Source organism: Panthera uncia, chromosome B1 (genome assembly GCF_023721935.1).
Source record: "Panthera uncia isolate 11264 chromosome B1, Puncia_PCG_1.0, whole genome shotgun sequence".
Lineage (NCBI taxonomy): Eukaryota > Metazoa > Chordata > Mammalia > Carnivora > Felidae > Panthera > Panthera uncia.
Window position 1 is genome coordinate 106,731,581 of NC_064811.1, and position 27,663 is coordinate 106,759,243.

The following is a 27,663-nucleotide window of genomic DNA, read 5'->3' on the forward strand; positions in this document are numbered from 1 at the left end:
AATTTGTTTTGTTTGTTTTCATCCAACATACTTTCAAAAAAAAGCTTTATAACCTTTTTTTTTAACGTTAAAAAAATGCTTATTTATTTATTTTGAGAGACAGTCATGTGAGCAGGGGAGGGGCAGAGAGAGAGGGAGACAGAATCCCAAGCAGGCTCTGCAGTGACAGTGCAGAGCCTGACTTGCGGCTTGATCTCACAAACGTGAGATCTTGACCTGAGCCAAAATCAAGAGTCAGATGCTTAACTGACTGAGTCACCCAAGCTCCCCCCACTACATAACTTTTTTTTTTTAATTTAAAGGGGATGCAAAAATTATTTTGTTTGGATAATATTCTGGGAGCTTCTTGACCACGTGGGAGATGCCTGGAGAGAGCATGGCTGTAGGGAGAAGTGGTGTGATATTATAAGACTTTAGTCTTTTGCCTGTAGACTTTCTGTGAATGTAGATGTCAGTGCATTCCCATCAGGAAGCAGTGGCCCCACTAAGCTGTCTTTAAATGTATTATTTTCCATGACCTCGTTTTCCTAGAGCACAAAAGCATATCTTTTTTTTCTTTTTTAAAGTGTATCTTCTAATAGGTAAAATGGGTATATTCTTGGTGCTTGTCACCTTCAATTCTTGAGTTAACAGTGGTGGTGATTCTTACTGAGCATGACTTTTTGTCCTCAGCAACATTATATTTTTTTCCTCTTAAAATTTTTTTGAGAATCTGCTGTGTGCACAACACCAACTTAGTTGTGGTGTATGTTGTAAATAGCCATCTGTGTCTTGTCCCTGATGTCTCTTGACACAGTGCTTGAAAGCAAATAAACCAGACAGAGATCACCAGGAACAAATACCGCTGCTGGACATGGAAGGGCCTTCTAGTTCTCTCGTCAGATTCTCACCTGGTTCAGCAGGGAAATCTAGGTTTTATGTACAACCACCTGTGTAAAGTAAAATGGAGCATTATCTTTTCCTTTACTGTTACTGGATGATAGAAAATCATCCCTTTTTTTTTTTGTGCATACATTTAAAGTATACACTTTGATACATTTTGAAATGTTTATACCCTTGAAATCATTACATTCAAGATAATCCTTCCCTCTTTTTTCCCTAGTCAACCTCTGATCTACTTTCTGTTTTTACAGATTAGTTTCTGTCTTCCAGAGTTTTATGTAAATGGAATAATGCAGTATGTACTCTTTTTGTCTGGATTCTTTCTACATTTATTCCAAAGTTAATTCATGTTACATGTATCAACATCTCATTTTTTTTATTGCTGGGTAATACTCCATTGTATGGATATACCGTAATTTGGATAATAAATTGTATGGATACCACTGTTCACTCATTCATTTTGTTGGTAGATATTTGGTTGATTACTGGTTTTTGACTTTTATTTATAAACCTCCATTTTGTCAGTTATAATTGAAATTTTACCTTTTCCCTAGTCTTTCCCTTTCTGCAAAGTGCGTGTAATAGATTATGTTTTCTCTTCTTTTTTCATTAGGTAAATTAAAAGGAAGAGAAACAGATTATTTCTGGGTAGACCAGAGTTTCTCTTGGATAATAATACTATCAGATACCCAATTTTGTAGCATCTTTGGGTACATGATTTTGAAAGCAAATGTGGCACAGACTATTTTTTCAAGAATATAGAAACAGCCCTAGAAAAATTTCTAAGTGACTGCCATTACTTGGAGTGTGTTCTTGGCTAGCAAAGCTGTACACTTCCTGGGAACCTTGGCAACTACCTGGGAGGGGCTCTGACAGATCCCCTAGAAGAGGCAAGAGTGTCACAAAAACTAAAAATGAGCAAGTTTGCCGTTTCTGCTTTAACTGTGTAAGTATTTGACTGTAAGACTCACTTCCCCTCACTCCATGTTCATTTTTAAAGTATAGCAGTGGAGTGATTTCTTTTAAAATTTCTAGTTTTCTTATCATTTGTAACCCTTCTCATAGTAACTCAAAGGAAAGGGCCTATGCCTTTTCTTCCCTGCATCTTTCTCCAACCCCTGGGCATCTTTCTAGAGTTGCTATCACTCTTCCTTGTCTCTTCCAGCCTGTGGGCTGGCCGGAGGGTGGCCTGCAGTACCAGATGGTGAAAAGGGGCTTAACAATGGAAGCCACCTGCCTTTCTCTCCAGGTTCCTCACTTGGCTTCTGCCTTTCCTTTTTCCACTGATGACCAGATTTAGAACTTCTGCAAGTTGGGTTCGCACCCCTGTTTGTGCCCAGAATCTTTCTTTCAGTGTGGGAGTGAAACATTCTTACTCATTGGAGTCTAAAGAGGTATACTTTTTTTTTTTTTTTTAAGGAAGAGTTTTTCTAAAGTATTTACTGAACAGTATGGTAGGACCACCTGTAGGAAATCTAATTCTGCTAACCTAACAACAGTCAGTTGACCCAGTAGCAGCCTTCAGAACTGGTGATCAGGGGTAGTGCCCACATCTTCCCTGTCAGAGAGGAGTTTGGAAATCTCGTTTAGTTTTGGTCATTGCAAATCTGATGATAGGCTTATGTACAGAATCTATTTCTTGATGTCTCCAAGGTCTTAAGGGTGCTTTGATTCTCTTGTTCCTTGTCTCTGGAATCCATGGAGATAAGAGCTTCCTGTTTGAGTGGCAAGTGGTTTTGCTGGTAGAACGCAACTCCCTCAGGCTCGGGCTTTTATTTGCAGGGTGAGGGGGTTGTTAATTTCTGGGAAACAGTACAGTGTGTGTTCAGGGTAGAGGTGAGTAGGTAGTTAGACACCCACTGCAGGTGGTTGTGAGGGATGTTTGGGAGCTCTGGTGGTGATCTGGTACCCACAAACAGGAGGCCACTGCAGTTGACCATAAAACAAGTGACAGGAGGCAGAGGTGGAGGTGGTGAGAAAAGAGGCTGGGATTCTGAGGTATTGGGTAGTTGCATTGAATATAAGTTGGCCATTGATTGGATGTGTCCTGAGTGAGGAGAGTCTAGGATAACTCTTAGGTTTCTGAATTCTAATAGAAATGATAGTGGTATTCATCAAAGTAGAAACACAAGAGGAATAAGAGGTTTGGGCAAAATGTTGAGTCCAGTTTTTGTCACGCTGAGTTGGCTGATTCTATGGAACCCGGAGCTTTATGTCTTATCTGAAGGTGAACGTGGACCTGGAGCTTGGGACGGAGGTGAGTGTGGGAATGCAAGTCTGACAGTTTCCTGGGCGTACTGGATAAGACTGAGTGAGAGGGCAGGGGTGAGTGCTCCTTGGGGAGAGCACTCGGAACAGGAAGGAGGAACACTAATATTTACGGGATGCATAGAAGACAAAGTGGACACCAGGCAAGAGAATTGCCACCTGGGTGGAGGGAGCATCTGAAGCAGGATGGAGTTGTTGCTATAGGGAGGTCTTCGGGCCTGAGAGGAACTCAGACATGGAGGCAGTTAGGGGACATGGGTGCCCTGGTAGGGTTTCCAGATTTTGTGGCTTGGTGGGGGAGATGCTGGATAACAGACCATTAGTTATTTAGAAATGTGGAAGAAATGCACAGAAAAGAGCCAGTTGGCCATTTCTTGGGAAAGGGGAGTAGGCAATTTTAAGGTTATTTGGCCATAGCCCCTAGTCTATTGCAGTCTTGGAACTTTCCTGTTCTAGGGCATGCTAAATTTTTATATTTGTGGAGTCAAGATTTTTTCTTTTTAAGTTTTGGCGGGTGGCATTAGGATTGAACATAATGATCTTAGCATTTAGAAAAGTTTACTGAAAACTCCAATGTTTCTCAATTTGTATTTACCAACGTGAGACTTTGAACCTCATAAGAAATGCAGGCTTACAGATGAAGGCTCCACATGCATGATGCTCTTAAAAGGCCTTCCCTCCTGTGGGCTGTACCTGTGATACACAGTGAGAACCAGAGCAAGCTTGTTAGGCCTGCTCTGGAAAGTGAGTGGTTTAAGTAAGTACTGGGATTGGAGGAGCATCGAGTCATGGGGGAGGTGCTGAGGTGAGCCTTGCCAAATTTGGTTTAAAAAATCCCTGTGAACACACAGTGATTTGTGTGCTCTTAATTGTTCCTCTTTGGATATTTATTTGTCTTTAGGCCTCTCAACTACTTGGTCACAGAATTCCCGATCTCAGCACAGGAGAGGTTCGTGCTCCAGACATGAAGATCGAAAACCTTCAGAGGTATTTCCTGAGTGATGGTGTGATTGTGCATGTCCTACATGTGTGCATGAGAACATATGATTGGCACACACCTGGTTGGTTGAAATCGATGCCTCTCTGCAATCATGGGCAAGTTATCTAACTTCTTTGTGCCTCAGTTTCCAAATTTGTAAGATGGGGATAACACAGGTGTTTGCCTCAGAGGATTCTTGTGAGGATTAAGTGGGTTAATACACAGACATTAATACATACTAAGCACTTAAAAGTGCTCAGTAGTAAATGTTAGCTATTACTATTAATTATATTCTTTTTTTCCTTTTCTGTTTCATCTTCGCTGGCTCCCAACAACTTTTCCTCTGGCCAGGAGATCAGCGGGTTCGGCTGCTGCCAGTCACTGCCAGCCTCAAGTTAGTTTTGGCCATGAATTTGTGGCTTATTTGGCAACAACCCATTGTAATTCTGGGAGTTTTGTTTTGGCGATTACGCTTAAGGCTTTTCCCCCTTTTTCAATTTGTTTCTTCTATTTCCCTACTCCCCCACGTTTTGTTATCTGTCTGCCTGCCTACCTACCTACCTACCTACCTACCTACCTACCTACCTGTTCTCTATTGTCTCTTTATTTACAATTGCTTTTAGGTGCATTTCTCTGCTGGCCTTTGTTGATTAGGGCCTTCTACCAGTCCTGAGATATGTTTTCTTTGACAACCTCTGCCAGGCTCTGAGGATTTAAATGATTGAAGAAAGGGCATTTTAGTTTGTCATGGTTTTCAGGTGGGCAGGTTGTGGGGAAGAGAGCCTTTGGTTCAGCCCCTTGTTTTGTGCTGCGTCTTTCACGGGATGACTCCAAAGACCACCTCATCCTGTAGCTTCAGAGCAGAGGCCTGCATTCCACCAGGTACTTCATTTTCTCTGACTGTAATGGGAGTGTTGGGGGACACTGTGTTGAGCAGTGTAGGAATTTTTAGTTGTGGAATAACATTCTCCATGAGGAAATGTACTTTATATCCTTTAAAATTGCAGAAAGTCATCCCAGGAGACATTAGATCAAACCTTCATGGGCAGGTGGCCATTTTATTGCCTTGATTATTCCAGGCCTTTGTCGTTTTGAACCTGCAGTGCTCCCCTCCTTTTCTGAGGTATTGGAGTGGCTCTGCCTGCCTTTATTTCTTCAATTCTCTGTGCTGCCTCCACAACCACTGTACTGTCACTTGAGGGTAAAAATACAGGGTGACTCGAATAGGTATGCTGGTACTGGGTGTGCTGAGCACCAGGCAGTGAGATGGGGCTGAGCAGCATGGATGGCACTGGTCTTGTCCCTGACCCCGGTTTTGTTTCTCATTTTTTTTCTAAAGTTCTCTGAGTTCAGCAGTTAGTTCAGACTACTTTATATTTAGGTTAGCACTAACTCTGAACTCTGCCAGAGGCTTGGAAATTCATTTAGGGCATCTCTTTCAGTTTTTGGCGTCCTCCTCTGAGTCTTTCAGTAAAGGAATGGTGGGCCATCCTGTTCTAATCCTGTTGCTTCAGTTTCATTTTTCCTTCTTTGGCAAACTCCCTTATTTATTACTTGTAAGTTGTAGTTGGAATGTGTGTTTTAACTGACTTGCTTCCTGTGATTTTTGTTTTCAAGGACTTTTCCTCTTTGGGGGTGAGGAGGCCACGGATGATCAAGGTCCTGTGCAGACCAGTGCGTCAGGTGGCTCAGGGCTGTCAGGGAACCTGATCTTAGTTGTGCTTTTGTGGAGGCTGCACAGCCAGGTTCTTCATTTTTTCTGGAACGTTAGAAACAAGAAATGGCATACTGGTGAAAAGTCGGTGTTGAGAGATGGCAGCCTGGAGAAATGGCCTTTTTATTCAGACACTGCCTCAGACGGTGGTCTGACTATGGTGAAGTTTATTAAAGTGATCACCAGTCTGAAAAGCCACCAGGAAAAACAAATGGACCTATTAGCAGGCATATAATGTGAACTGTGCTTAGCAGCGTAAGAAAGAACTCACTGTCCCAAGAAGAGAGAGTTCAGCATTGTGACTTGTGTAAACAGAGTGTAGCTTACGGATGCAGGCTTGCTTCGGGCCAAATACAACTTTGGGCTGGTGCTGATGCCAGGGTTGGAGCTTCCTTATGTAGCCCTGAGACACCAGTGGACTGAGGATGGAGGACGAGGCCGTGGCTGTGCTCCTGCCGTGTCCCCAGTCAGGAGGAGCGGGCATGCGGGTGCCACTTTGCTCCCTCAGTACAGCGATACTTTTGAGTTTTGTGGGTCTGATTTTGGCCAGGTGAAGAGAGAGTATAGTAGCTTGCTTACGTCTTTCTTTTACTCTCCTTCCCTCCTCTGCTTTCCCCACTAATGTTGCTTCCTTTGTAGAAGTTACATCAGGTAAAGGTGTGTAAACATGTTCTTTACAAGCCCCCTTTCTGACTTGACCCCATTGGTCTGTCCCCAATTCTCTCCCATATTTTTCTAGCCTGTACTTCTGCGTTGGCACCTGCCAACCAGGGACTGACTCCCCAGCCACCTTGCCATAAGCCCTAGTGTCCTGGGGGGCAGGAGCTGGGTGGCTGCAGTCTGAGTATAGAAGAGGAGGCCCTGGTGGTTCTAGGTTTTGGCTTGAAGTGTTAAGTGGTTAGTGGAGTTTTATTTCTTAAACATCTACCAAAAGAGCATCCTTGAGTGAAATACCTCCTTCCACAGATTTTTAAGGTGTGTGTTTTCAGCAGCAGTCTTTGGAATTGAGAGTTCATGAGATTTCTCAGGGGAGGACAACGAGGTTTCTCTGTTGCTTGTCAGAGACACCTCAGGCTTGTGGAGTTGATGAGGAAGTGAGAGGGTAGTGTGAGCCATGCTGCCCCCAAGCCTGAGAGGCCAAGGCTGTGGCCCACTGAGGGCTTCCGGTCGTCGGTCAGACTGGGTCTCTGCTGATACAGTGACCTTATTACGCAGCAGCTCCATGGTTACCCTGCGGCTGCCAGCACTCTGAATAAAAATGCAAGTATCAAATGTCAGTGACCCTTTCTCTCTCTTTCCAGGTGTTTAGGACAGACCTGATCACCGCTATGAAGTTGCATGACTCCTATCAGCTGAACCCAGATGAGTACTATGTGTTGGCAGATCCCTGGAGACAGGAGTGGGAGAAAGGAGTCCAGGTGCCTGTGAGCCCTGGGACCATCCCTCAGCCTGTGGCCAGGTAGACGTGCCTCTCCACCTGCCGTTGCTTTTCTGCCCTGACATCCAGGTGCCTGAGAAGAGCAGTGTTTCAGTTAGTGAAATGATGAGGCCTCAAGTGGCAATAGAAATGTGTAGAAACACATTTTAGGTCCATAGAGTAGTGATTTTTGAGGACCATGGGCCTTCAGACTACACATTCCAGCTGTCTTGGGAAGGTGCTGGCTGCACTTTCATGAGAGGAGGGCAAATTCCAAGACATTTTGGGAACTGATTGGGGGAGGGAAAACTTTTATTCCTCCACTTGTCCCTCACCTACCCCCAGATCGTCTTCACTCTGGAGAGGAGTGAGGGCCCGGCTTCTTGGATGTTGTGGGGATTGACTGCACCTCTGGAGAGGAGGCCTGCCAGGTCAGGGTTAGGTGGAAGGGGAGCTTAAGGGGAGGGCTATATTTGATGAATTCTCCTATGGCTGGACTTTGCCCAGTTGTTCTTGCTGGGCTTCCTTTGGATTTGCTTACAAAGTACTTTTCCCCTTAAGGGTGTTGAGGGTCCGGGTCCTTGATGACTTCCCTCTGCATAAAGGACCAGTTTGCTCATTTCTTCGCTGTCTTGCTCAGCTGACTGGAGGTTCCTCACAGGGAGAGAGGATTCAGGGCCTCTGTGCTCAACTAGCACCTGGTTTCTCTGCTGTGTTGTCACTCAGCTGCCTGCCTTGTGAAGTGGACTCATTCACTGTTGCTGATGATCATTGTTTTGGATCTGTGACAAATGTCCACATAAATATGCAGGCTTAAATGACCAATCAGATGCCCCTGTAGGCTGGACTTCTGGCCTGTGGAGTGGAATGTTAAACTGGGCTCTGCAAGGTAAACACTGCATTTGCCTTAGAATCTGCATCTGGGGCACAATCCCGACTGTTTGAGTGCTGGCAGTCCCAGTCCAGGAATTCCTCTGTGAATCTTTTTTTTTGGGAGGGGTGGAGGGGGGCGCGGATAGAGGAGCCCAGCATCAGAGAAATATGTGGTACCACAGCTTCTGGAGTTTTTAGTTAAAACCTTGCTCTTAGTTGAGTAGGAGAAATAACAACCTTTGGTTTGCCTGAGTGTCACATAGATAAAATCGCTCTGGTAATTGTAAGGTTGATGAAAATACTTTGGACACTCCTTGGACAGCTTGCTGATGTGGTGGGCGTGTGGGGCTCTGATGCTGGGCCTTTGTCTTTAGGAAGAGAAAGCCCTTCATTCCATGTTGGGGGTGATTGGGTCTTGTGTCATTTCTTTTGAGTGGGGTATGGTGGAAAGCTCTTCTGTGGGTGTTAACAGGTTGGGGGAGGTTGGCAGTTATAAGGAGATCCTGAGTGTATGTTGGGAGAGTCCCCCACTTGGCTAGGCCTCTTAGATTCTTAGACTGATTAGTAATGGACAAGGCCTAGTTTTATTTTTCAGATTAGAGGTGATGGGTTTGTCCCCTTGGCTCTGCGGTGTTCTGCCATGCATTGTCCTGCCTGAACCTAGTGCTGGGCCTTCAGCAGGGTGGTCAGGCCTGATTGGTGGAAAGTGATTTTATCCTAAACTCTCGAAAGTTAGGTTGGTGTTGAGGTGTTGCCAGCAGAGCAACTGCTGTCCTAGATGAAGGCTCAGGGCATGTGGGATCCTGGGAAGCCAGTTGGAAAAAGCTGGTAAAGCTGGTTTTGAGGACTTTTTAGTGTTTTTTCACTTGTATCTTTTTCCATTTTGGGGGCTTAAATGATACTTCTACTTAGTTTTATTAACAGTGATGTTAATTAGCAGTGACGTTTTAAGCCAATTTGTCTGGTGAGAACCTGGGGTTTAGGGCATTGGAAGTGGAAGCAAGCTTTGGGCCTTGTGATGAATTCCTTTCATGTGGCAGGAAGGGTAACGTGGCTGCCTTGTTTTCTTGTTAACTAGGGTCGTGTCTGAAGAGAAATCCCTCATGTTCATCAGGCCCAAGAAATACATTGTCTCACCGGGCTCTGAGCCTCCAGAGTTGGGCTATGTTGATATCCGGACGCTGGCCGACAGTGTGTGTCGTTACGACCTCAACGACATGGATGCTGCATGGCTGGAACTGACCAATGAGGAATTTAAGGAGATGGGTGAGAGACCATGGGTTGTATTGTTTTATTAATGAATGATGAGAAGAATTTTAGACATCTGGGTGAGTAGTAGAAGCTCATATCCTGTTGAAGGCAGCTTCATCATAGCTTTAGTCTCAGAATCGTGGGCTCTTTTTTGGAGATCAGCTTGTCTGGCTATGGCACATGTCTGTGGGCGGCTGGTAGACAGAGTGGTGGGATTGATGAGGGATGTTGTCCGTGGGTGTGGAGGCAGGATTCCCCATCTCTGCCCTGATCCACCCCCTCACTTATTTACCTCAAGGGAACTGAAGCCCAGAGAAATGAAGTGACTTCCCCAAGATGACAGGAGGGTCTGGTCTACAAAGTTTCCTGCTGTGTTCCCCGCCCCCTCCCACCTCAATGTCATTCAGATCCTTTCCTCAGCTCTGGCCTATTGTTTCTCATATTAAACTCCACTCTAGCCAGGCTCACTGTTTTCTAACACACCTCTTGTGTTTCTCACTTCCGTGATTCTCCTTGAGTCCTCCAAACCTGGAGTGCTTTTCCCTTTCCCTGTTCACCTCTGTCTGGGCTCTCCTTCCGTGAAGCCCCCGCCTTAGTTGAGCGCTTTGCCCATTATGGTTTATTTTCTATAAATTGATCTTTTTGTGTATGTGTACAGCTTGGAGCTTCTGTACCTCATATGCTGGCACGTCCCAGTGTCAAGACCAGGATGGCACATGGGTTTCATCTCACATGCCACCTCTGATTGCCAAGGGCTTCCTGAAGTGTCGTGATGAGCAGGACCACTGAGGTCAAGTCTGGGCTCTGTGTGAGAGACTGCAAGGATTAATTAGAATTTGTGCTGTGGGACCTGGGTGGGAGAGAGGTGTTTGGTGGCTGTCTGGCACACAGTAGATATTTACAGAGTATTCGATGGTAGATTTGAAAGCCCTGAGGGACAAAGACTGTTTTTGTGTTGTATCAGTTAGTCGCTGAACCTAGCACAGGGCCTGACACATACCAGTTGTTTGTTTTGCTGCCATGCTGCTCACCAGCCTGTGGCATGGGAGCAGTAGTGCAGACTGAGCTGGGAAAGTTGTTTGACAGAGTATATCACCATCTCCAAAGGTCCCTGCTTTTAGGTTTCAGTAGCCAGGGTATTAGCAAGCCAGGAGGCTCTTTTACACAGTCTGTTCATAAGTGTTCAGAGCTCCCTTGGACAGAATACCATTCAGTTCCAGCTTCAAAGATTATAAAGTTGTGGTTTGTAGTAGCTGTGTAAAGACCAGTGTAAATGCACTTGACTGGCTAGGTGTCCTGTCTTAAGGCAGAGGGGTATAGCCAGAGACCCTGGCGGCTTTGGAGGTGGTTTAAGTAATGAGCCTGGCCTAACTCATCAGATTGAATGGTAGTGTGGAATACTTCTGGCAAGGCAGATTATGTATGTGGTTGTAACGTAAATTGAACATATGCTTAAAGATGTTTGTTTTATTTTTATTGTTCTTTGTAATGGTAAGAAATAATTATGGAGCATAGGATTGTATTTTCAAAGCCACTGGTAGTTTCAAAACTGGTAGGAGGAATTGAGATATGAGTGCCCTGGCCATGCAGGCAAGTAACTTATCAGTAATTAGGGTATGAGGTGATAGCTGGGTGCTGGGTGACTTTTTTGAATGTGCTTAGAGCTTATCACAGTGTCAGCTCTAATGTGTTCTTCAGATTTTTAAAAACTTAAAGTGTTAATTTGATGGTTTTATATTTATCAAGAGTGCATAAAAGTTACTGGCTCTAATAACATTTCTGTTTTTTCTTGCCACTTACATGTTCTTTTAGAGTATTTTTAGTCTAACCTGTTTTTTCTTTCTGCATGAGTATTTTCATTGTAGGAAGTTTGGAATATCTCCACAAGTGAGATAAGACTTATTTTCTTCCACCACTCCTATAACCATGATAACCACTTGAAATTTATTTTTGGTCATTCTTGCATAAGAATGCATTTTATTTGATTCACAATGAGCTGTTTCCTTTGCTTCAGACATTCCTTGTGTTTCTGTCTTTCATGTGTCTGATTAACTATGCATCTCAACTTTGTAAATTCAGAGAGTGAGGAGGGATAAACCAGTTAAAAACATTTGTGTGCTCACAGTGAAATCTGTTCTCAGAGCAACATTTTAAGTAGCAAGAAAGAATGTTTTTCAGAAAATACCTGAACTCTTATATATGGTCATGGTTTTGAAGTCCCTTCCATGTTACTTGTGGTTTATAATGTTGTAATGAAATGATAATCTAACAATATACGTATTTAATATCCTTAAACTCTTTTGGGATTTATCTTTTGCTTTTCTTCTTACAACACTACATTTTCAGCACCTGTCCATAGGTAACAAACTGTTGCATGGAAGGTTGTGTCTGCCTTTTAATTTGAAGATCCTTCCTTGAACAGTCTGAGAGGCCTTCTTCAGTAGAAAATGGGACACTCAGGATGAATTTAGTTATAAGACGATGTATTATAAATATAAATATATTAATACTGTCTTACTGTAATGTTTATTAATATAGATGTATTAAAATGTTTTTGTGGCATTTTTCCTTCAGGAATGCCTGAGTTAGATGAATACACCATGGAGAGGGTCCTGGAGGAATTTGAACAGCGATGCTATGACAATATGAATCATGCCATAGAGACCGAAGAAGGCCTGGGGATTGAATATGATGAAGATGTTGTCTGTGATGTCTGCCAGTCACCTGATGGTGAGGATGGCAATGAGATGGTGTTCTGTGACAAATGCAACATCTGTGTGCACCAGGTATGTGGGCAGCGAGGCCCAGAAAGGAGCCACCTGGGATGTGAGCTCATCTGCCACCAGGGAGGCCAGAGGTCTTACACCACATAGGGTCTGTTTTCCTGCTGTCCTTAGTGAGTTAAAGAAGTGTGCCCTATGGACGATATCTCTTTTTTCTAATTGGTTCTTACAATGTTTGAAGTATTTCCTGTTACTTTTTTTTTTTTTTTACAACTGGAAGAATAGGATCCTTTATGGAAATCCTCCTTCCCTCACTTGTTTTTATTTCTATCCATAGAAGTGAGGTTTACTTAAAAAGAATATATGAGCCCCCTCTGCCCTGGCTTTCACACCTGAGTTTAGATATTAACACTGTGGGGGGTGGAGAGCAATTCCTAAAAGGTGGTTAGTTTGCTATTATTAGTTTGTTAGGCTGCCATAACAAAATACTACAGGACTGGGTGGCTTAAAACAACAGACATTTATTTACGATTTTGCAATTCTGAAGGTGGGAAGTCTGAATTAAGGTATGTTGACAGGACCATGTTCCCTCAAACTTGTAGGGGAATCCTTCCTTGCCCCTGCCTGGCTTCTGGTGGTTTGCTAACACCTATTTTTTGGTTTACAGCTGCATAGTTCTGGTCTCTGCCTTTGTTGCCACATAGTGTCCTCCTTGTGTGTCTGTCTTCACACATAGCCATCTTCTAAGAACACCAGCCCTGATGGATTAGGGGCTCACCTCTGACCTCATCTTAACAGATGACATCTGTTAGGACCCTGTTTCCAAATAGGTCACATTCTGAGGGACTGGGTTTAGGACTTCCACATATCTGTTTGGGACACAGTTCAACCTATAACACTTGGTAACGTGTGGTAGTATGTAAACTGTGATATTGAAGAAGAACAAAGAGGTCCCTTTTCTTAAACATTTTTTCCTGTCCTTCCTGATGCCAGTTGGCATCTGGTCATTGCTTGCCACCATCCACAGAAAGGTAAATCCTTTGGCTCAGTAAGGATAGGCACTGGGTGATTTTAAAAGCTTGTGACAGCTGACGCTCTTCTGTCTTATTTATTACTTAATGCAATAATGAACTAATTTAGATTTCTGTGGGGACACATGTTCATATATACTCTTAGGATTTAAAGTGTTGTCTGTCATCTATTGATGTTGAGATTTAAAACAAATCTAAAAGAGAGACTCGTGTACAATAGGTCCTTGGGTGACCTCTCAGAAAGAAGAATCCAATTTGTTCTGTGAAATTCTTCTTCATCATTTTCTTTATAATATAATAGGTCTTCCTCGTGGGCTTCCTCTCTGCCTGGAGATGTCACTACTGGTGGCCTCTTGTCAGCTCATCCTGACAGGGAGACGTGAGGCCACAGTCTCTGCTTTAGTTGTGTTGTTAAAAGTCACCTTGTAGCTCTAGGTTTTCATATTATCTGGGAAATTTCCTTGAGATGGCAGAATTCTTGCAGTGGTTTTATTGTGTCAAGATGATTGTGACTATGGATGTTGCCTTTTTGTTGCTGGTGTTATTTACCTGGATGATGTTTCAGTATTTTTCATACCATTTTACTTATTTCTTTTTTTCCTGAGAATTTTGTTTGAAAATAAGGGTTCTGTTTGAAAACTAGTTGAACGCCCTGTTGTATAAATGAATTCACTGATGTCAGATGGGTTGTCCAGGATCCCAGTATGGTTTAGTGATAGAGTTGGGACTGGGACTCAGGACTCCAGACTCCTCCACACCTGCGCCCAGTCCTCTGTTCCTTACGTCACGTCTCTTTTCCTTAACATCTACTTTACCTTCCTTTTGACGTTTTCTTCCAGACTTCTTTTTAAGGCATACTGTACATAATCTTTTAATTTAGCTTCGATTTGATTTTCCAGAAAAAAAAAAAAAATCTCATTTCAAATGTGACTTTCTCTAGAATGCCTGATACACACTTTTTTTCTCTCTCTTTTTTCTTTTTTTTTTAGTATTTGAAACCTTAATAGTATCTTTTAGTTCTATTAAAAATTTTTTTTCCAGTAAGTCTGTGTTGACAGTGGCTTACTCATGGCACCGACTTAGTGCTCCTAAGCTCCAATCTTGGTGTTACTTAACTTTGCTCCTCATGCTTGTGGTTTCCTTTCTGCGTCCTGGATATTCACATTGCATAGTGGCTGTGTTTTTCCTGTCTGGAGGATCGGAGCTATGTTACCGTGACTCTTGGCTTTCTGACTTCTGGGTCATTTGAGGATAAAGTTCTGAACAATTTGGTATATTTAAAGGTTCTGAATGTGCTCCTGGTACCATCCTGGTTTTGTGTCTTCACTTATTTAGCATTTACCTTTTCTTTTGAACCATCTTAATGACTTTAGTTGTAAAATCCTTGATTTCAGCAGTTCAGGCTATCTTGTTCAATTTTGTCATTTTGTGCAATGCAGGCTTTATTTTAAATATCAGCTAGAGGTACCTGGGTGGCTCATTTGGTTAAGTGTCTGACTCTTGATCTCAGCTCAGGTCATGAACTCTTGGTTTGTGGGATCGAGCCTTGTATCAGGCTCCATGTTGGCAGCGTGGAGACTGCTTAGGATTCTCACTCTTTGCCTCTCCCCCACTTGTGCTCTCCCTTTCTCTCCCTCAAATAAATAAAACTAAAAAAAAATAAAATAGATATCAGGTAAAGAGACCAAATTATCTCTGTCTTCAGTGTCTCATTTTTCTGTGCCTGTTGTGTTCACTTGGGAGAGTGATAGAGTCTAGTGAGTAGAGTTTGCTGAGCTGTGAGAATGTGGATGTTCCTTAGTTCATTTTTATTTCTTTTTTTTTTTTTTTTTTAAGTTTATTTATTTGAGAGAGAGCATGGAAGTGGGGAAGGGCAGAGCGAGAGAGACAGGGAATCCCAAGCAGGCTTTGCACTGTCAGTGCAGAGCCACATACAGGGCTTAATCTCAGGAACCATGAGATCATGACCTGAGCCGAAACCAACGAGAGTTGGTTGCCACATTATCTCTTTTCCTTAACATCTACTTCATCTTCCTTTTGACATGTTCTTCCAGACTTCTCTTTAAGGCATACCGTACTTAATCTTTTAATTTAGCTTAGACTTGATTTTGCAGTAAAAATAAAATAAAAATAAAAATCTCTTCAAATGGGACTTTCTCTAGAATGCCTGATACAGACTTTTTTTTTTTTTTTTTAAGTATTTGAAACCTTAATAGTATCTTTTAGTTCTATTAAAAATTGTTTTTCCAGTAGTCTGTATTGACAGTGGCCACCCAGGCCCCCCCCCACTCCATTCTTATTTCAGAGGCTATCTCATTGAACAGCTTTCAGAGACTCAACTGCTTTGTGCATTTTCCCCTCACTTTGTATCCCACCCACATCAGCAAATCAGAGGAGGAATAGCTTCCTATCAGTTAGCCTTGTGAAGTGTTTCAAGAATTTGCTGCCCATTATTTAAAAATTTGGTGTGTGTAGATAGGTGCCTCTAGCCACACAGCAAAGCAGAATTTCTAGAAACTTTTTTGTCCTCCAGGTGTTTTCAGGACTGTCCCCTGGTAAATGAGTATGTGTTGTCCCAGATACCTCCTGGCTGCTGCTGTCAGGCTGCCTGGCATTTTTGCTGAAGGGAGAGGGTCTCCAGCTAGGTGGACCTGGGAGTACCTCTGTTAAAATCATCCTAGGTGTTTTTAAATTAATAGGTATATGGGGAAAAGTAAATCTACCTTCTTTCTCTGTTTTCCTTGGGGAATGGCTTCACAGGCCTGTTATGGAATCCTCAAGGTCCCAGAGGGTAGTTGGCTATGCCGGACATGTGCCCTAGGGGTTCAGCCAAAGTGTTTGCTGTGTCCCAAGAAAGGCGGAGCTATGAAGCCTACCCGCAGTGGCACCAAATGGGTCCATGTCAGCTGTGCTCTGTGGATCCCTGAGGTAGGTGTGGTTCTTACTAGTAGCTTAGCTCAGGAGGTACTGGTTTTTAGCTGGGCACGGGAGTGGGGAACTGTTCATAAATAAGGGGTATTGTAGCTAATGAGTAAAAAGACAGCTTTTAATTGCTGTCTCCCCCCTGCCCCCCAAGCTGAATCTCAAGTGTAATGTCATCTTGTCATGGTATATATTGTGGGAATGTTAACTGGAAGCAGCAGTGAGTTGGACTCTCAGTTGGTGGTGTTCAGACTTCACTTCAGAACCGTGTCATGGCCAACCCACTGCTGATACATGCTCCCGGGAGTGGACCTGCAGTGTGGCCTAACTTTGGCCTGGGTGCCACTGTGTCCTTCCCCAGGGATCAGCACTACCTCTTTCGTTTGGCCTGGGGAGCCATGTAGCATGGTTAAAGAGCCACTGCTGTAGGTCACATTTCTGTGATTTTTATTAAAATTCTTACTTAGCCTCAACCTTTTTAATTTCAGGTCTGGTCTAATTTATTTCAAGTTCCAGACCTTGACTAATTTAATTTGCATGGCTCACTATGAGAATATCATTTGTGATTCAGATTTCAGCATTTCTTTTGGTGTGTGATTTTGGGTGCATTTTTCCTCCTGAGGAAAATTATCTGGGGATGATTTGGATTGTAGTTTCATGACTTGGGTTTTGGTACAACTGGATCTCACGGTTTGGTATTAACAGCTATGCAGTTCAGTGATCCAGGCTGAATGCAGAGAGGATACCTTATTTATCTTGGTAATTTTCCATTTTGAATGTAATAATCTTTTCTGACTGAAGAGAATAGTATTCTTCAGTGAGAGAGGTACTAAAATTAGTTTATATTTACTTTACTCCATTGTTCACAAACTATTTAAATTAAGATTTTCAGTCTTTACCACTTCATTGTGGGCTAGAGGTATATTAGATAGTTCTGTCCTGATACATAACTGTCTTTGCTGTCAGACACTCAGGTGAGAAGTGAATATTATTGGTTATCTGAGTGTTTTTATAAATAGGGACATGTATGTCAACTGAACTTCCCTTCCTCCCTCTCCCCCTACCCCCATGCATGGAGGGCATGGGGCACGGGCCATGTGCTCTGGGCTCTCCACTCTCTACTGCTACTGGACCAGAGCTGGCCCCTGACCTGTCCAGATGCTTTAAAGTAGGGGTTTTCCTGTCATAGGAGAGTGCCTGCATGCCTGCCCCTTGTCGCTATCAGGTAGGAGGTCTGCATGTAAACAAGATCTTTAAGTTTCTATTGTCCATGCTCAGTCCTTGTTGGTCTGATGGCCTTTGCTACCCTGTCTTGCTATTCCTTGGGCCTGTAGGTGAGCATTGGCAGCCCCGAGAAGATGGAACCCATCACGAAGGTGTCTCACATCCCCAGCAGTCGGTGGGCGCTGGTGTGTAGCCTCTGCAATGAGAAGTTTGGGGCCTCCATACAGGTAATCCTCTCAGTTATGATGGCTCTGTTCTGGAGCTGGACGAGGGAGGGCTGTGTGAACTCTTAGAGGATTTGGTCATGGAACTAGAATCCAGAAAGCAGGGCAAGGTTCTCCCAGCCCTTCTGAGTCTGCTGAGGAGTGATTCCAGCGGGGTATAAACACCTTTAGCTGGCGAATTGTGTCCAGCGTAACCAGAACCTTAGCTGTAACAATCACAGAGCAAGTCAGAAGTCCACCTGAGCTGTACGGCAAATCAGTTCATTTCTGGTTTCTACCTTTCTGCCCCAAACCTGGCATTGCAGCTCTTTACACAGGCAGATACCTTCAGGGAAGAACCATTCTTGACCCTGGAGGGTTGGCCACCTTCCCACCTGCACTTAATGCGGCTGGTGGCAGACCAGCTCTGTGAGTTTTGGTGCACACATGGGGTGCCTGAGACCTTAGATGTGCACTATTCCAAATCAGCTTGCTGTGCTAATAACTTTAGCGTTTGGTAGAGAAGATTCTTTGGAGCACCAACTGGGTAGTGGGACACCCATGAGGTGCTGCACCAGGTGTTTGCAGAAGTGTTATCTGAGTACAGGTTGGACATCTAATTCTTCCTGGCACCTAGGATGTGTGGGATGGAGTGTGTGTGTCTGGGGGGAAGAAGCAATAATGTTAAAAATTTTGCTTGCATATTCCATGTCCACACACAGACAAATGTAGAAAATCTTTAGGTAGGATTATGGAGAGAATGTAAATGGTGTGCTACTTTTTCATGTTTTCTAAAATTCTGCTTGAGAAATTGACTTCTGGGGCTCATGTTATTATTGGCTTTTAGAGTCATGACTTAAGATGACCAAGATGCTGTTTCTGCCAAGGTCTTCAAATGCTGTATGTGGCTTTGGCTCTCAAGGTCAAGTCCAGCTCTTCCTCTGGGAAGAAAGTCCAGCTCAGGGCCACCGGTCTCAGTGACACATTCTAGGAGTAGTGGCTTCTCTTTTGATGTAGAAAACACAACAGATGAGCACAGATACAAACTGCCAGTCTTAGGTTTTGAAGAAATGACCTCATGGGGCAAAATCATTTTGTATTTTGGCTGGTAAATCTTGTTTCAGTAAAGTTATCTACTGACTGGAGGTTTTAAAACTTTTTCATTTTGTAAGCCTAGTATTTCTACTTTTCTTCATTATCACCTCCACTGGAGTTCGAGAATCCAGAATGTAACGAATATTCAGAGGGTGGGGCATGAGATAGCTGGTGGGAGATAGCTGGTGGGATTTGGCTGCAGACCTTGAAAATAGTGCAGGGTTTTGCATGTGAATAGAATCTGTTTAAAACATGACAAAGACCATCTGGCCTTTTGGGAGAAAATGGAAGAAAAAATTTTTAAAAAGCCTCAGAATGAAAAATAAGCATTAGAACCCTGTGAGTGTGTTTCTGTATAGACATACCCACGTGAACACTTGCAGGACACAAGCAGAGGCAGACCGAGGGAAATGGAAGTTGTTTCCTTCCATGTTACCTGATGTGCTTCCGAGGATAAAATTTATGCCCTTTCCTGAGCACACCTATCCAGGTCCTGAACTGATGTTTGTGAGAGGTGGGTAAATGAGACCTTTGTTTCCCTTTTGAAGAGGGAACGATAAAATTACTCTTTTTTTGTTGCCACTGACCTCTTTTTCCCAGAACATTAGCTTGAAAAAGAGGCCAACTAAGGTTGATGATTTTTCATATCTTCACAGAATAGAATGATTTTTATTAAAGAATTCCTCTCTGAAATGTCTGCAGCTGTGGAGGCTCTGGTTTATGTTTCTGTAACATCTGTTTGCTGAGTCAACCTGAATAGGAAAACCCAGAGGAAGGCCATTTGGCGCCTTTACAAAGTCCTGTGTAAATATTCCGCTGCAGCTCATTCCTCTTTAAGGTCCGAGCGCTGGGTTAGGGGTAGGTTAAGCCAGACCCAGATAGCGTCTCAGTCATCTGTTCCCACTTTGACTTCCCGCTTGGCTGCGCGCTAGAAGGGAGGAGCACTTTGTATGTTGATGATAGTGGCCAGGTGTGTATGTGTGTGTTCTGCCACTAAAGCTGATTTCACACATTTCTTGGAATTGAGGTTATTTATAGGTAAAATTAACAGATTTATGTTAGTTCATATGCTATAAGTGTTTGTAATGGGAATGGTGAAGGGAGCTGGATTTTCTGTACTTGTGGGTATAAGAGACTTTATAAAAATGGAAGAAATCATGGCTGGCAATGAGTCACCTCTTAAATACCGAAATGATGAGGGAAAAAAAACCCCAACTCAAGCCTCTGCCATTTGTGGTTCTGGGATTCGGGGTCTGTTGAATGAGTTTAATTAAGCTTTTCAAGCTGGCCTTGGGCCACTGGGTTCTGCTCCTCTCTGCAGCCCTGGTGTGCCCGGGGATCACTTGGCCTCAGACAATACAGTGTTGCTTTTGAGGGACTGGCTTTAGTCACCACAAGGAACCTCCTTCCAGGGATTCGCCCAGCAAGATCAGATGGGGAGAAGTTAATGACTTTCCTCCTGCTGGGCTTCTGGCTTGCCATCTGAATCAAGGCACTAAATTATAGCCCTGAGCAGGCAGTGAGAGGGAAGGTGTTCAGTGAGGAGGAAGGCGTGGCTGGGTGGTGCCTGGTCTCTAGGTCGACCTCCCTGTGACCCACAGGAAGCAGGTCCTTCATGGTTCTGCTGCTCAGCAGTCAGGCACACGTGACGCTGGGAGTAGCCGGTACTACCAGTCCCTGCGCACACTGATCTCCGTGCAGGGCCTGCGCTGGTCCCTGGAGCCTTCTGCATATGCTGGAGCTTCTTCACGGGTGAGGAGACCTTTTCTCATCTGCCTTCCTGTGCTGGATTCTCTTCTCTCCTTTTCTTTCCTACTAGTCCAGGAGTTGTTTCATTCATTCTCCTCAGACGTGAGCAGCCCTTGGCTGCTTGGAGGAACTGTAGCATTTATTTTTCCGCTTGTGTTGGGCTCTTCTTGGCTGGGGGGTGAGAATGAGGATTCACGTTCCTTTAAAAACTCTGACTAGCAGTCATTCTTCCTGAAGAGATTCTTTTTCAACCTTTTAATATAAGCACGCTTTTAAAAGAGTTCAAATCTAGGAACACCAATTAATGCTTCAAAGTTTACTCTGCATGTTGAGCACATGTTCTTTTTAAATATAATCTGAGTGCCAGACCACCTTTGTTTGTGTGTGGCCTTTGTATAATTGTGTCTGCTTTTAGAGGCGTTTTGGATGCAGTTACCTTTCTGGGAGTTGGGTTGGTTCACCAAACCTTTCAGCCAAAGGGTTGGTTCACCAAACCTTTCACCTAAAGAGTTCCCTTAAATCCCAAGCCTTACCTTACTTAAAATATGACTCGGTGTACCAGGGTTGACCCAGGTAGAATGTCCTGCCCCGGCACGTGTTCGAGGTGCTGCTCTTCGTGTGTGTGTGTGTGTGTGTGTGTGTGTGTGTGTGTGTGTGTGTGCGCGCGCGCGCGCGTGTGTGCGCATGCATGGGGGGTGCTTGGCTTGGAGGGGCTTCAGCCCTGTCACTCCATAACGGTCTCTTCTCTCCTTCTCTGTGTTCCTACCAGTGCTCTGTGAAGAACTGCCGCACAGCCTTTCACGTGACCTGTGCTTTCGACCGGGGCCTGGAGATGAAGACCATCTTGGCGGAGAACGATGAAGTCAAGTTCAAGTCCTACTGCCCAAAGCACAGCTCACATAGAAAACCCGAGGAGAGCCTCGGTGAGGGGGCCACTCAGGAGAATGGGGCCTCTGAGTGTTCCCCTCGGAATCCGCTGGAGCCTTTTGCCAGCCTTGAGCAGAATCAAGAAGAGGCCCACCGGGTGAGTGTCCGTAAGCAGAAGCTGCAGCAGCTGGAAGATGAGTTCTACACCTTCGTCAACCTGCTGGATGTTGCCAGGGCCCTGCGGCTGCCTGAGGAAGTAGTGGATTTCCTGTACCAGTACTGGAAGTTGAAGAGGAAGGTCAACTTCAACAAGCCCTTGATCACTCCAAAGAAAGACGAAGAGGACAATCTAGCGAAGCGGGAGCAGGATGTCTTGTTTAGGAGGCTGCAGCTGTTCACTCATCTGCGGCAGGACCTGGAGAGGGTAATGATTGACACTGACACCTTGTAGTGACTTAGAAAAGAAGATTGCAAAGAGGCGGCTGCTCGCCCAGAGCAAGGAATGGTAGCCAGTTCATTTACTCTCAGACCCTTGTACATACTGCAGCATGAGGTTGTGTTGGTTCAATATACTTATGGGCCGGTAAACTCATTGTACATATGTGTAAGACTGCCACAGAGTGGGGAGCCTCTCTGTGATTTATTTTTAAAACACTTTCCTATTAATCCTTATTGTTCTTCTGTAAGATCACATGGGGTGTGTCCCCTCCGCCTTTCATTCCAGTACTAGCGGGAACTGAGCCCCAGGGAAAATGACCAAAGGATTGGCTCAGAATTGTTTGCAAATGGAGTTAGAAAAGAAAACCAGGTGGATTTAATTCGTGGTGGGGGCGGACAGAAGTAGAGAGATCTCTTGTTCAACCTGGGGAAACACTGGGTGCTTGTGACGGGCTCATCAAGGAGAGCGAAGCACCGCCTCTCTGGCCCACCTTCATTTCTTGGCTGATTCACAGGGACATTCCGGTAATGTCACGGAGGAGAGCAGGCTGTGGGTGCTGATATGTGTGCATGATCTTATATACACGTGCATATCTGTTCCAGAGGGTACTCCTGGCAACGAGGTGCTAAGTCATCACTGAGGCAGTGTCTGTATGTTGTGCGTGTCTGCTTGTGTGTCCATGCCCATGTGTGTCTATGCGGTGTGTCTGTGCAGGTGTGGGGTGGGGTACCTGGTGCATAGGGGTATCTGATCTGTCTGAGGAGCCCCTTGTAATGCTCAGGACACTAGTTTATCACACCACTGGATTGCTGAACGTAGTGGCTGTTGGCTGCCTGGAGCCTCAGCTGATGGCACTTCCCTCAACTGTTTGCTGTTTTGTGCCTCCCCAGTTCTCCATTACCTTTGGAGTCCCAGTCTGGACCTCCCTTCCTGCTACTGGAATAATTAGGAATGGGCTCTCTTCCCTCCAGGGCCTCCTGCTCCCTGTAGGTAGTCTCTGAGACTTGCTAATTGGGGATACATCTTAGAGCATCTTCTGCGTCATCTCCCCTGACTGCCAGCTACTGTTGAATTCATTAGTGCAGAGGAGATGGGACTGAGGCTCTCTGGCCTGAAGCATCCTGCACTGAAAGGCACCCAAGTGGCCTGAAATGGTTAACGCATCTCCCCCAAGCACCTCACTTATTAGCAGGGTGTGATTCATCTGCCTGGGAGAGGATCTGACACGTAGATGATTTGAAATATGAGAGTGTAGGCAAGGAATAGGGGAAAAAAAGGAGCAGTATTAAGCCAAAGATGCAGATCTCACAGAGACCTGCATGGCCCCGTTCTAGACGGCAGAGGAGCGAAAGTATTAAGTGTTCATTAGAGATCCTTCTAGTACGAGACTTGAGTGCCCAAGGACTAGCTGTGTAACACCCCTTCCAGGACCAAGTTAGGATTCCAGATTCAGGCAGAGGCCGAGCAGGAGAGGCAGGCGTGAAGCCCCGGAGGGTTTGTGAGGCTTTTGTGCTGCCGTGCCCCCCCTGGTGGTGAGTGTAAAGAAGACCTCGCCTCGACCACATTGTGTGTGTGGCGTTTTTGTTAAGAGCTGAGAAAGGGATTCAGGAGGATAAACTGGAATCCTGGTGGGAAGCCATTATATTATTCCAGCCTGACAACTGCTGTACTTGGGGTGCATGAGCTATGGAGTCAGATAGTCCTCAGGAGGGAGGACGAGAAGTCTAAATGTTTGGACTGTGTTTGTCTCACAATCACCACAAAATAAAAGTGTAGAAAATGCTTGTGGTGTACTAACTCTTTTCTGTACTTAAGTTACTCAGATTAACATGCACTTATAATTAAATTCTAAACATTTTTTTTTTGAAGTCATCACTGTTGGTTTTAAGTAGAATGATACCAATGATGTATGAGAAACAGGGAATAAATCAGGATTTTTTTGTGTGTGTGTGGCATTACTTACATTTACTTTATTAAAAGCTTAAGAGATCTTAGGGAATTTAGTGTCAGTTTTAAATGGGCTTATTATAATGAAAAATATGTTTTCCAGGTTTTAAAAATTGAAATATTTGCTGTGCTCCTGAGAGCTGCACAGTTCTTTGTAATTATAGACAACAAGTATATGTCAGGCCAAAGGCTTATCAGGGCAAGGGTAACCAGAACAAATAACAAATTACTTTGTGTTTCAATTAAGTTGGATTTCTAATTCACACAGTAGTTCACAGCAGGTATGCAGAATCCAAGAATACACGAGTTTGTGATCAAGGCTGTGGTCAATACCAAACTGACAAATAAGTAGACTTCGTTAGAAATGTAAACCACTGATAAATGATAATGGTAATAGCTCTTTTTTGCAAATACACACCTTGGGGCATTGCACACCTGGGTACAATTCTGGATCAGAAAGGTGGCAGGAGTGGATTTTAGGAGGGTTTGAGAACCAACATCTTTAAGAAGACACCATTGCTGATGTGTAGTCTGTGGCTATGTCAAGTTCCTGAGGCTGCCACTCACTCTGGTGGGGTTCCTTTCCCCTAGACATCTTTTAAAAGATGCAGTAAACATCTGTAAATGAGTACGTGCTCAGATAAAGACGTACTGCCTGTGCACTTGTGGCTGGGTCATCGGAAAGGGCCAGCCCCTGGGAGGCTATCCTACTGAACACAGTGGAATGATCACCTTTGAAAATCTGGTAGAGGTTCTAGTTATCCCTGGATGAAAGGCATGTTAAGCTTTAGTGTTGCAAGGAGTGTTTTGGCATTGAAGAAAACCCCTTGAAACCATTCTTGGATTCCCGAGGGCAGTGGTTTTCCGAGTGTGGGCCCCAGCCAGCAGCAACCTTCCCTGGACACCTCACAGAAGTGCCAAGTTTTGGATCCCACCTCTGACTCCAGAAATGGGGTAGGGGCCAGCATTCTGTGTTTTAGGGTCCTCACATGTTTCTGTTTGAGAACCACCGCTTTTGGGGAAAGCCGGACTCTGGTTTAACATGGTGTGAGGGAGAGTGCACCCATGAACTGGCTTTTTTTTGGTCAGCAGGGGAAGACACTTAGTTGAGTAGTGCATAGGAAGGGCCACGTGCAGGGTATGTTTTGAGGATAGAGCCTCGGTCCAGCTCTACTACAGGGACTGCTGATGGAAGCTGTGTGAGGAGTGTTCTGTGCATAAGGGAGGGAAAAAGTTCAGGGCGCTCACTGTTCTAAATGTGGTCAGCTAGGCCTGGGTTATTCATGGGCTGATTTGTTCCATTGAAAATCCACCCTGGCCTTAGTTTTTTGGGGTTATAGGAAGAGGTTTCTCATCAGAGATCATGGGGGAAAGAAGTAGAATTTGCCCACTTAGCCAGGGTGGAAGCCTTTCCTGGGGGTAGTGGTTGAAGCTACCAAAATTGAATTTAAATAATATGTGAAGTTTGGATACTGTTTTCATGCATAATTTTGAGTAAGGGAAATGGAAGTTATCTTGGCTGTACCTCTGACTTGAAAAGAAGAGGATTCTTATCTGCTCCTAGGATGTCAGAATTTGTTTCCATTTCCTATTTCCAGAAGTTGGATGCCTTGTCTTGATGTAAAAACTGTTCTCCAAAAGTTCTGAATCTGTGCTACAGATCTAAGTCTTGCCCCTTCTTCTTTTTGAGCTTCCACTCTTAATATCCACCTTGGGTGAAACAGTATTTATCAAAGACAATAGCCTATTAGCCACTTGTATCCCCAAACTGGTCATGATTTTTATAAGACACCTACTTCCTGGCCTGGGGTTCTGAGGCTGTCAGAACGGGCTTTAGCTAAGGTAAATTACACCAAAATAATATTTACTCTGAGACAGGGAGAGTGATTTTCTTTTCAGTTCTTTAATTCTAAGAACACACACACACATACACACACGTCTGTCTACACATCAAGAAGAGAGATATTAGGAACATCCTAAATAGTCCGTGAATTGGTTAGGGTCAGCAGAAGCCTTACTTGGTGACCTGGTGTTAGGCCAGTAAGTTGCACCATGATGCAGTGTGAAAGCCAGCCAACCTGTTCCTCTTTATGCCTTCTGTCCTCTTGCAAACAAGACTGCCTTGATTAAGTACAACTCAGGACAGAACAGCTGGAATTGTTAGGGTCTAAAAGGACTGGAAACCCTAGGGGAGGTCTGTGCACAGAAGCCAGAGTGCAGTCGTGTGTGTGGCTTGTTGCCATTCTAACAGAAGAAAAGGTTGGTGACTCAAACTTGCCCATTTCAAGGAAGGTTGTCAGGGAAGGGATTGCCCAAGCCTCTGGAAGACGTGAGTTTTTAGGGGAGTGTAGTCCTGCCTTGGACAGAAGACGTGATGGGGATGCAGCGTCCCTTCATTCCTGCCACTGAGCTATTTAGGGCATCTTGTCTTCATCTTCCTGAAAAAGTTTAATTGTATCCCTGCTGTGTTAAATTTGACATTTGTGTTTTCAGGTGCAATAATCCAGTCAGGTTTCCCAGTAGGTTTGAGGACTGAAGGATTTAAGGGGGTTTACTATTTTGTTTTCGTATCACCTGATCACAGGTGGCTTTAAAAATGGGGAACAGATTTGGGTGTCGGCTAGTTCATATTTGTTAGCATATGCACGTGATCCCAGTGCCTGCCATGGGATACAAAGTGGAGCTCTTAGCACTTGGGTCCTTTCAGTTACTTACAGGTGATTCTGGACAAGGGCAGTGTCAGTTCTTCAAGTGGTGATACGAGCTGGCCTTGAGATGTTGATGGCATGTCAATGGCAAAGTGAGGACATTACCTAGCTTCACACTCTAGGAACACATTAGCTACCTGTGAACTCACCTTTCAACTATCCAGTTGACAGGTTTACTTGGCTTCCTGGTGACCGTTTGGTCTTCTAGTGGGCTCTGCGCAGGGTTAATTTTTTTTTTGAGGGGGGAGGGAGTTTCCTCCTGTGATGGCCCTTGACTCTGTGCTTACCTAATTCCATCTTCAGAAAATGCTTGACAAAGTGGCTTCTGAACTGCTCTAAAGCCTTAGATAATAGAATTGGTGGAAAGAGGATACTGAGGGGTGGTAAGCAGAGCTCCTTGGCAAGAGGTAGCAAGTCTGGACCGGGACCCCGGCAGTCTTCCCCTGAGGATGAGCCTCAGGCTGGGGGTGGTGGGGGCAGGCAGGGCTTTTGAGTTCCTAGGCTTTTTTGTGCTGCCCCCTACATTGAGGGGTATATGTGGAATCCTAGTTAGCAGCCCCAAAGGAGATTAGAGATTGGATAAAGTGTTTGAAGTACATCTTGATTTCAGATGTCACACAAGACCCTAGTGGGACAAATTTCTCATGTTTAGGAAAAAAAAAAACCAACACCAAAGTACCGTTATAATGTATTACTTACTTAGAATCTTTATTCTCTACGTTCTAGGTTCGGAACCTCACTTACATGGTGACCCGCAGGGAAAAGATTAAGCGATCTGTGTGCAAAGTCCAGGAACAGATATTCAATCTTTACACTAAGCTCTTGGAGCAAGAAAGAGTTTCAGGTATGCATTAAGCTCTTGTAGGTCAAACAATAGTGCAGGGGTTTGTAAACCTTAACGTTCTGTTAAGGTAAAAAAATGTTTAATTTTCTTTTATTTATGCTATAGGAGAATCTGAATAGCACAGACTTTGATATTCAAAGAAAATCTTTTGGCATTTGAAGCATCATGGTAATAGGGAAAAGGGCTATGAATTTGACCTCAATTAGAGGTCGAATCCTAAATTCTCTCCTTATAGGCCAAATACAAGTAAGCCTAAGTTTTCAGAGGCTCCCCCATTTCCTCCTGTGTAATATGAGGAAGGTATCTCGAGCTTCCTTCTGGGAGCTATTGTGACATGCAAGCAAAACAGCAACTTCTACGTTATATTGCAAAGCACTTGATAAATGTATAAAGTGTCATAGGGACACCTGTAAAGATTTATGGATTATCTAGCCTTCGGATCTACCTGTAACATATCATAAATAAGGTATCTTAAGATAGTGTTCTTAAGATACATATCCATGTTTAGATAACGTTCACAGTGTACT

At 44.1% G+C, this 27,663-nt stretch overlaps 1 protein-coding gene across 4 annotated transcripts in view; it reads left to right on the top strand.

Moving 5' to 3' along the window:
• Positions 1–27,663, top strand: part of JADE1 (jade family PHD finger 1) — a 59,105-nt gene that overhangs the window by 24,593 nt on the left and 6,849 nt on the right. For all 4 annotated transcript variants that reach the window (XM_049631173.1, XM_049631171.1, XM_049631172.1 and 1 more), the window contains 8 exons: positions 4,052–4,137; positions 7,145–7,302; positions 9,212–9,399; positions 11,959–12,170; positions 15,899–16,066; positions 17,395–17,511; positions 21,101–21,622; positions 27,019–27,136. In XM_049631173.1, coding sequence (XP_049487130.1) covers positions 4,052–4,137; positions 7,145–7,302; positions 9,212–9,399; positions 11,959–12,170; positions 15,899–16,066; positions 17,395–17,511; positions 21,101–21,622; positions 27,019–27,136 — 1,569 coding nt within the window. The remainder of the gene's footprint in view (positions 1–4,051; positions 4,138–7,144; positions 7,303–9,211; positions 9,400–11,958; positions 12,171–15,898; positions 16,067–17,394; positions 17,512–21,100; positions 21,623–27,018; positions 27,137–27,663) is intronic.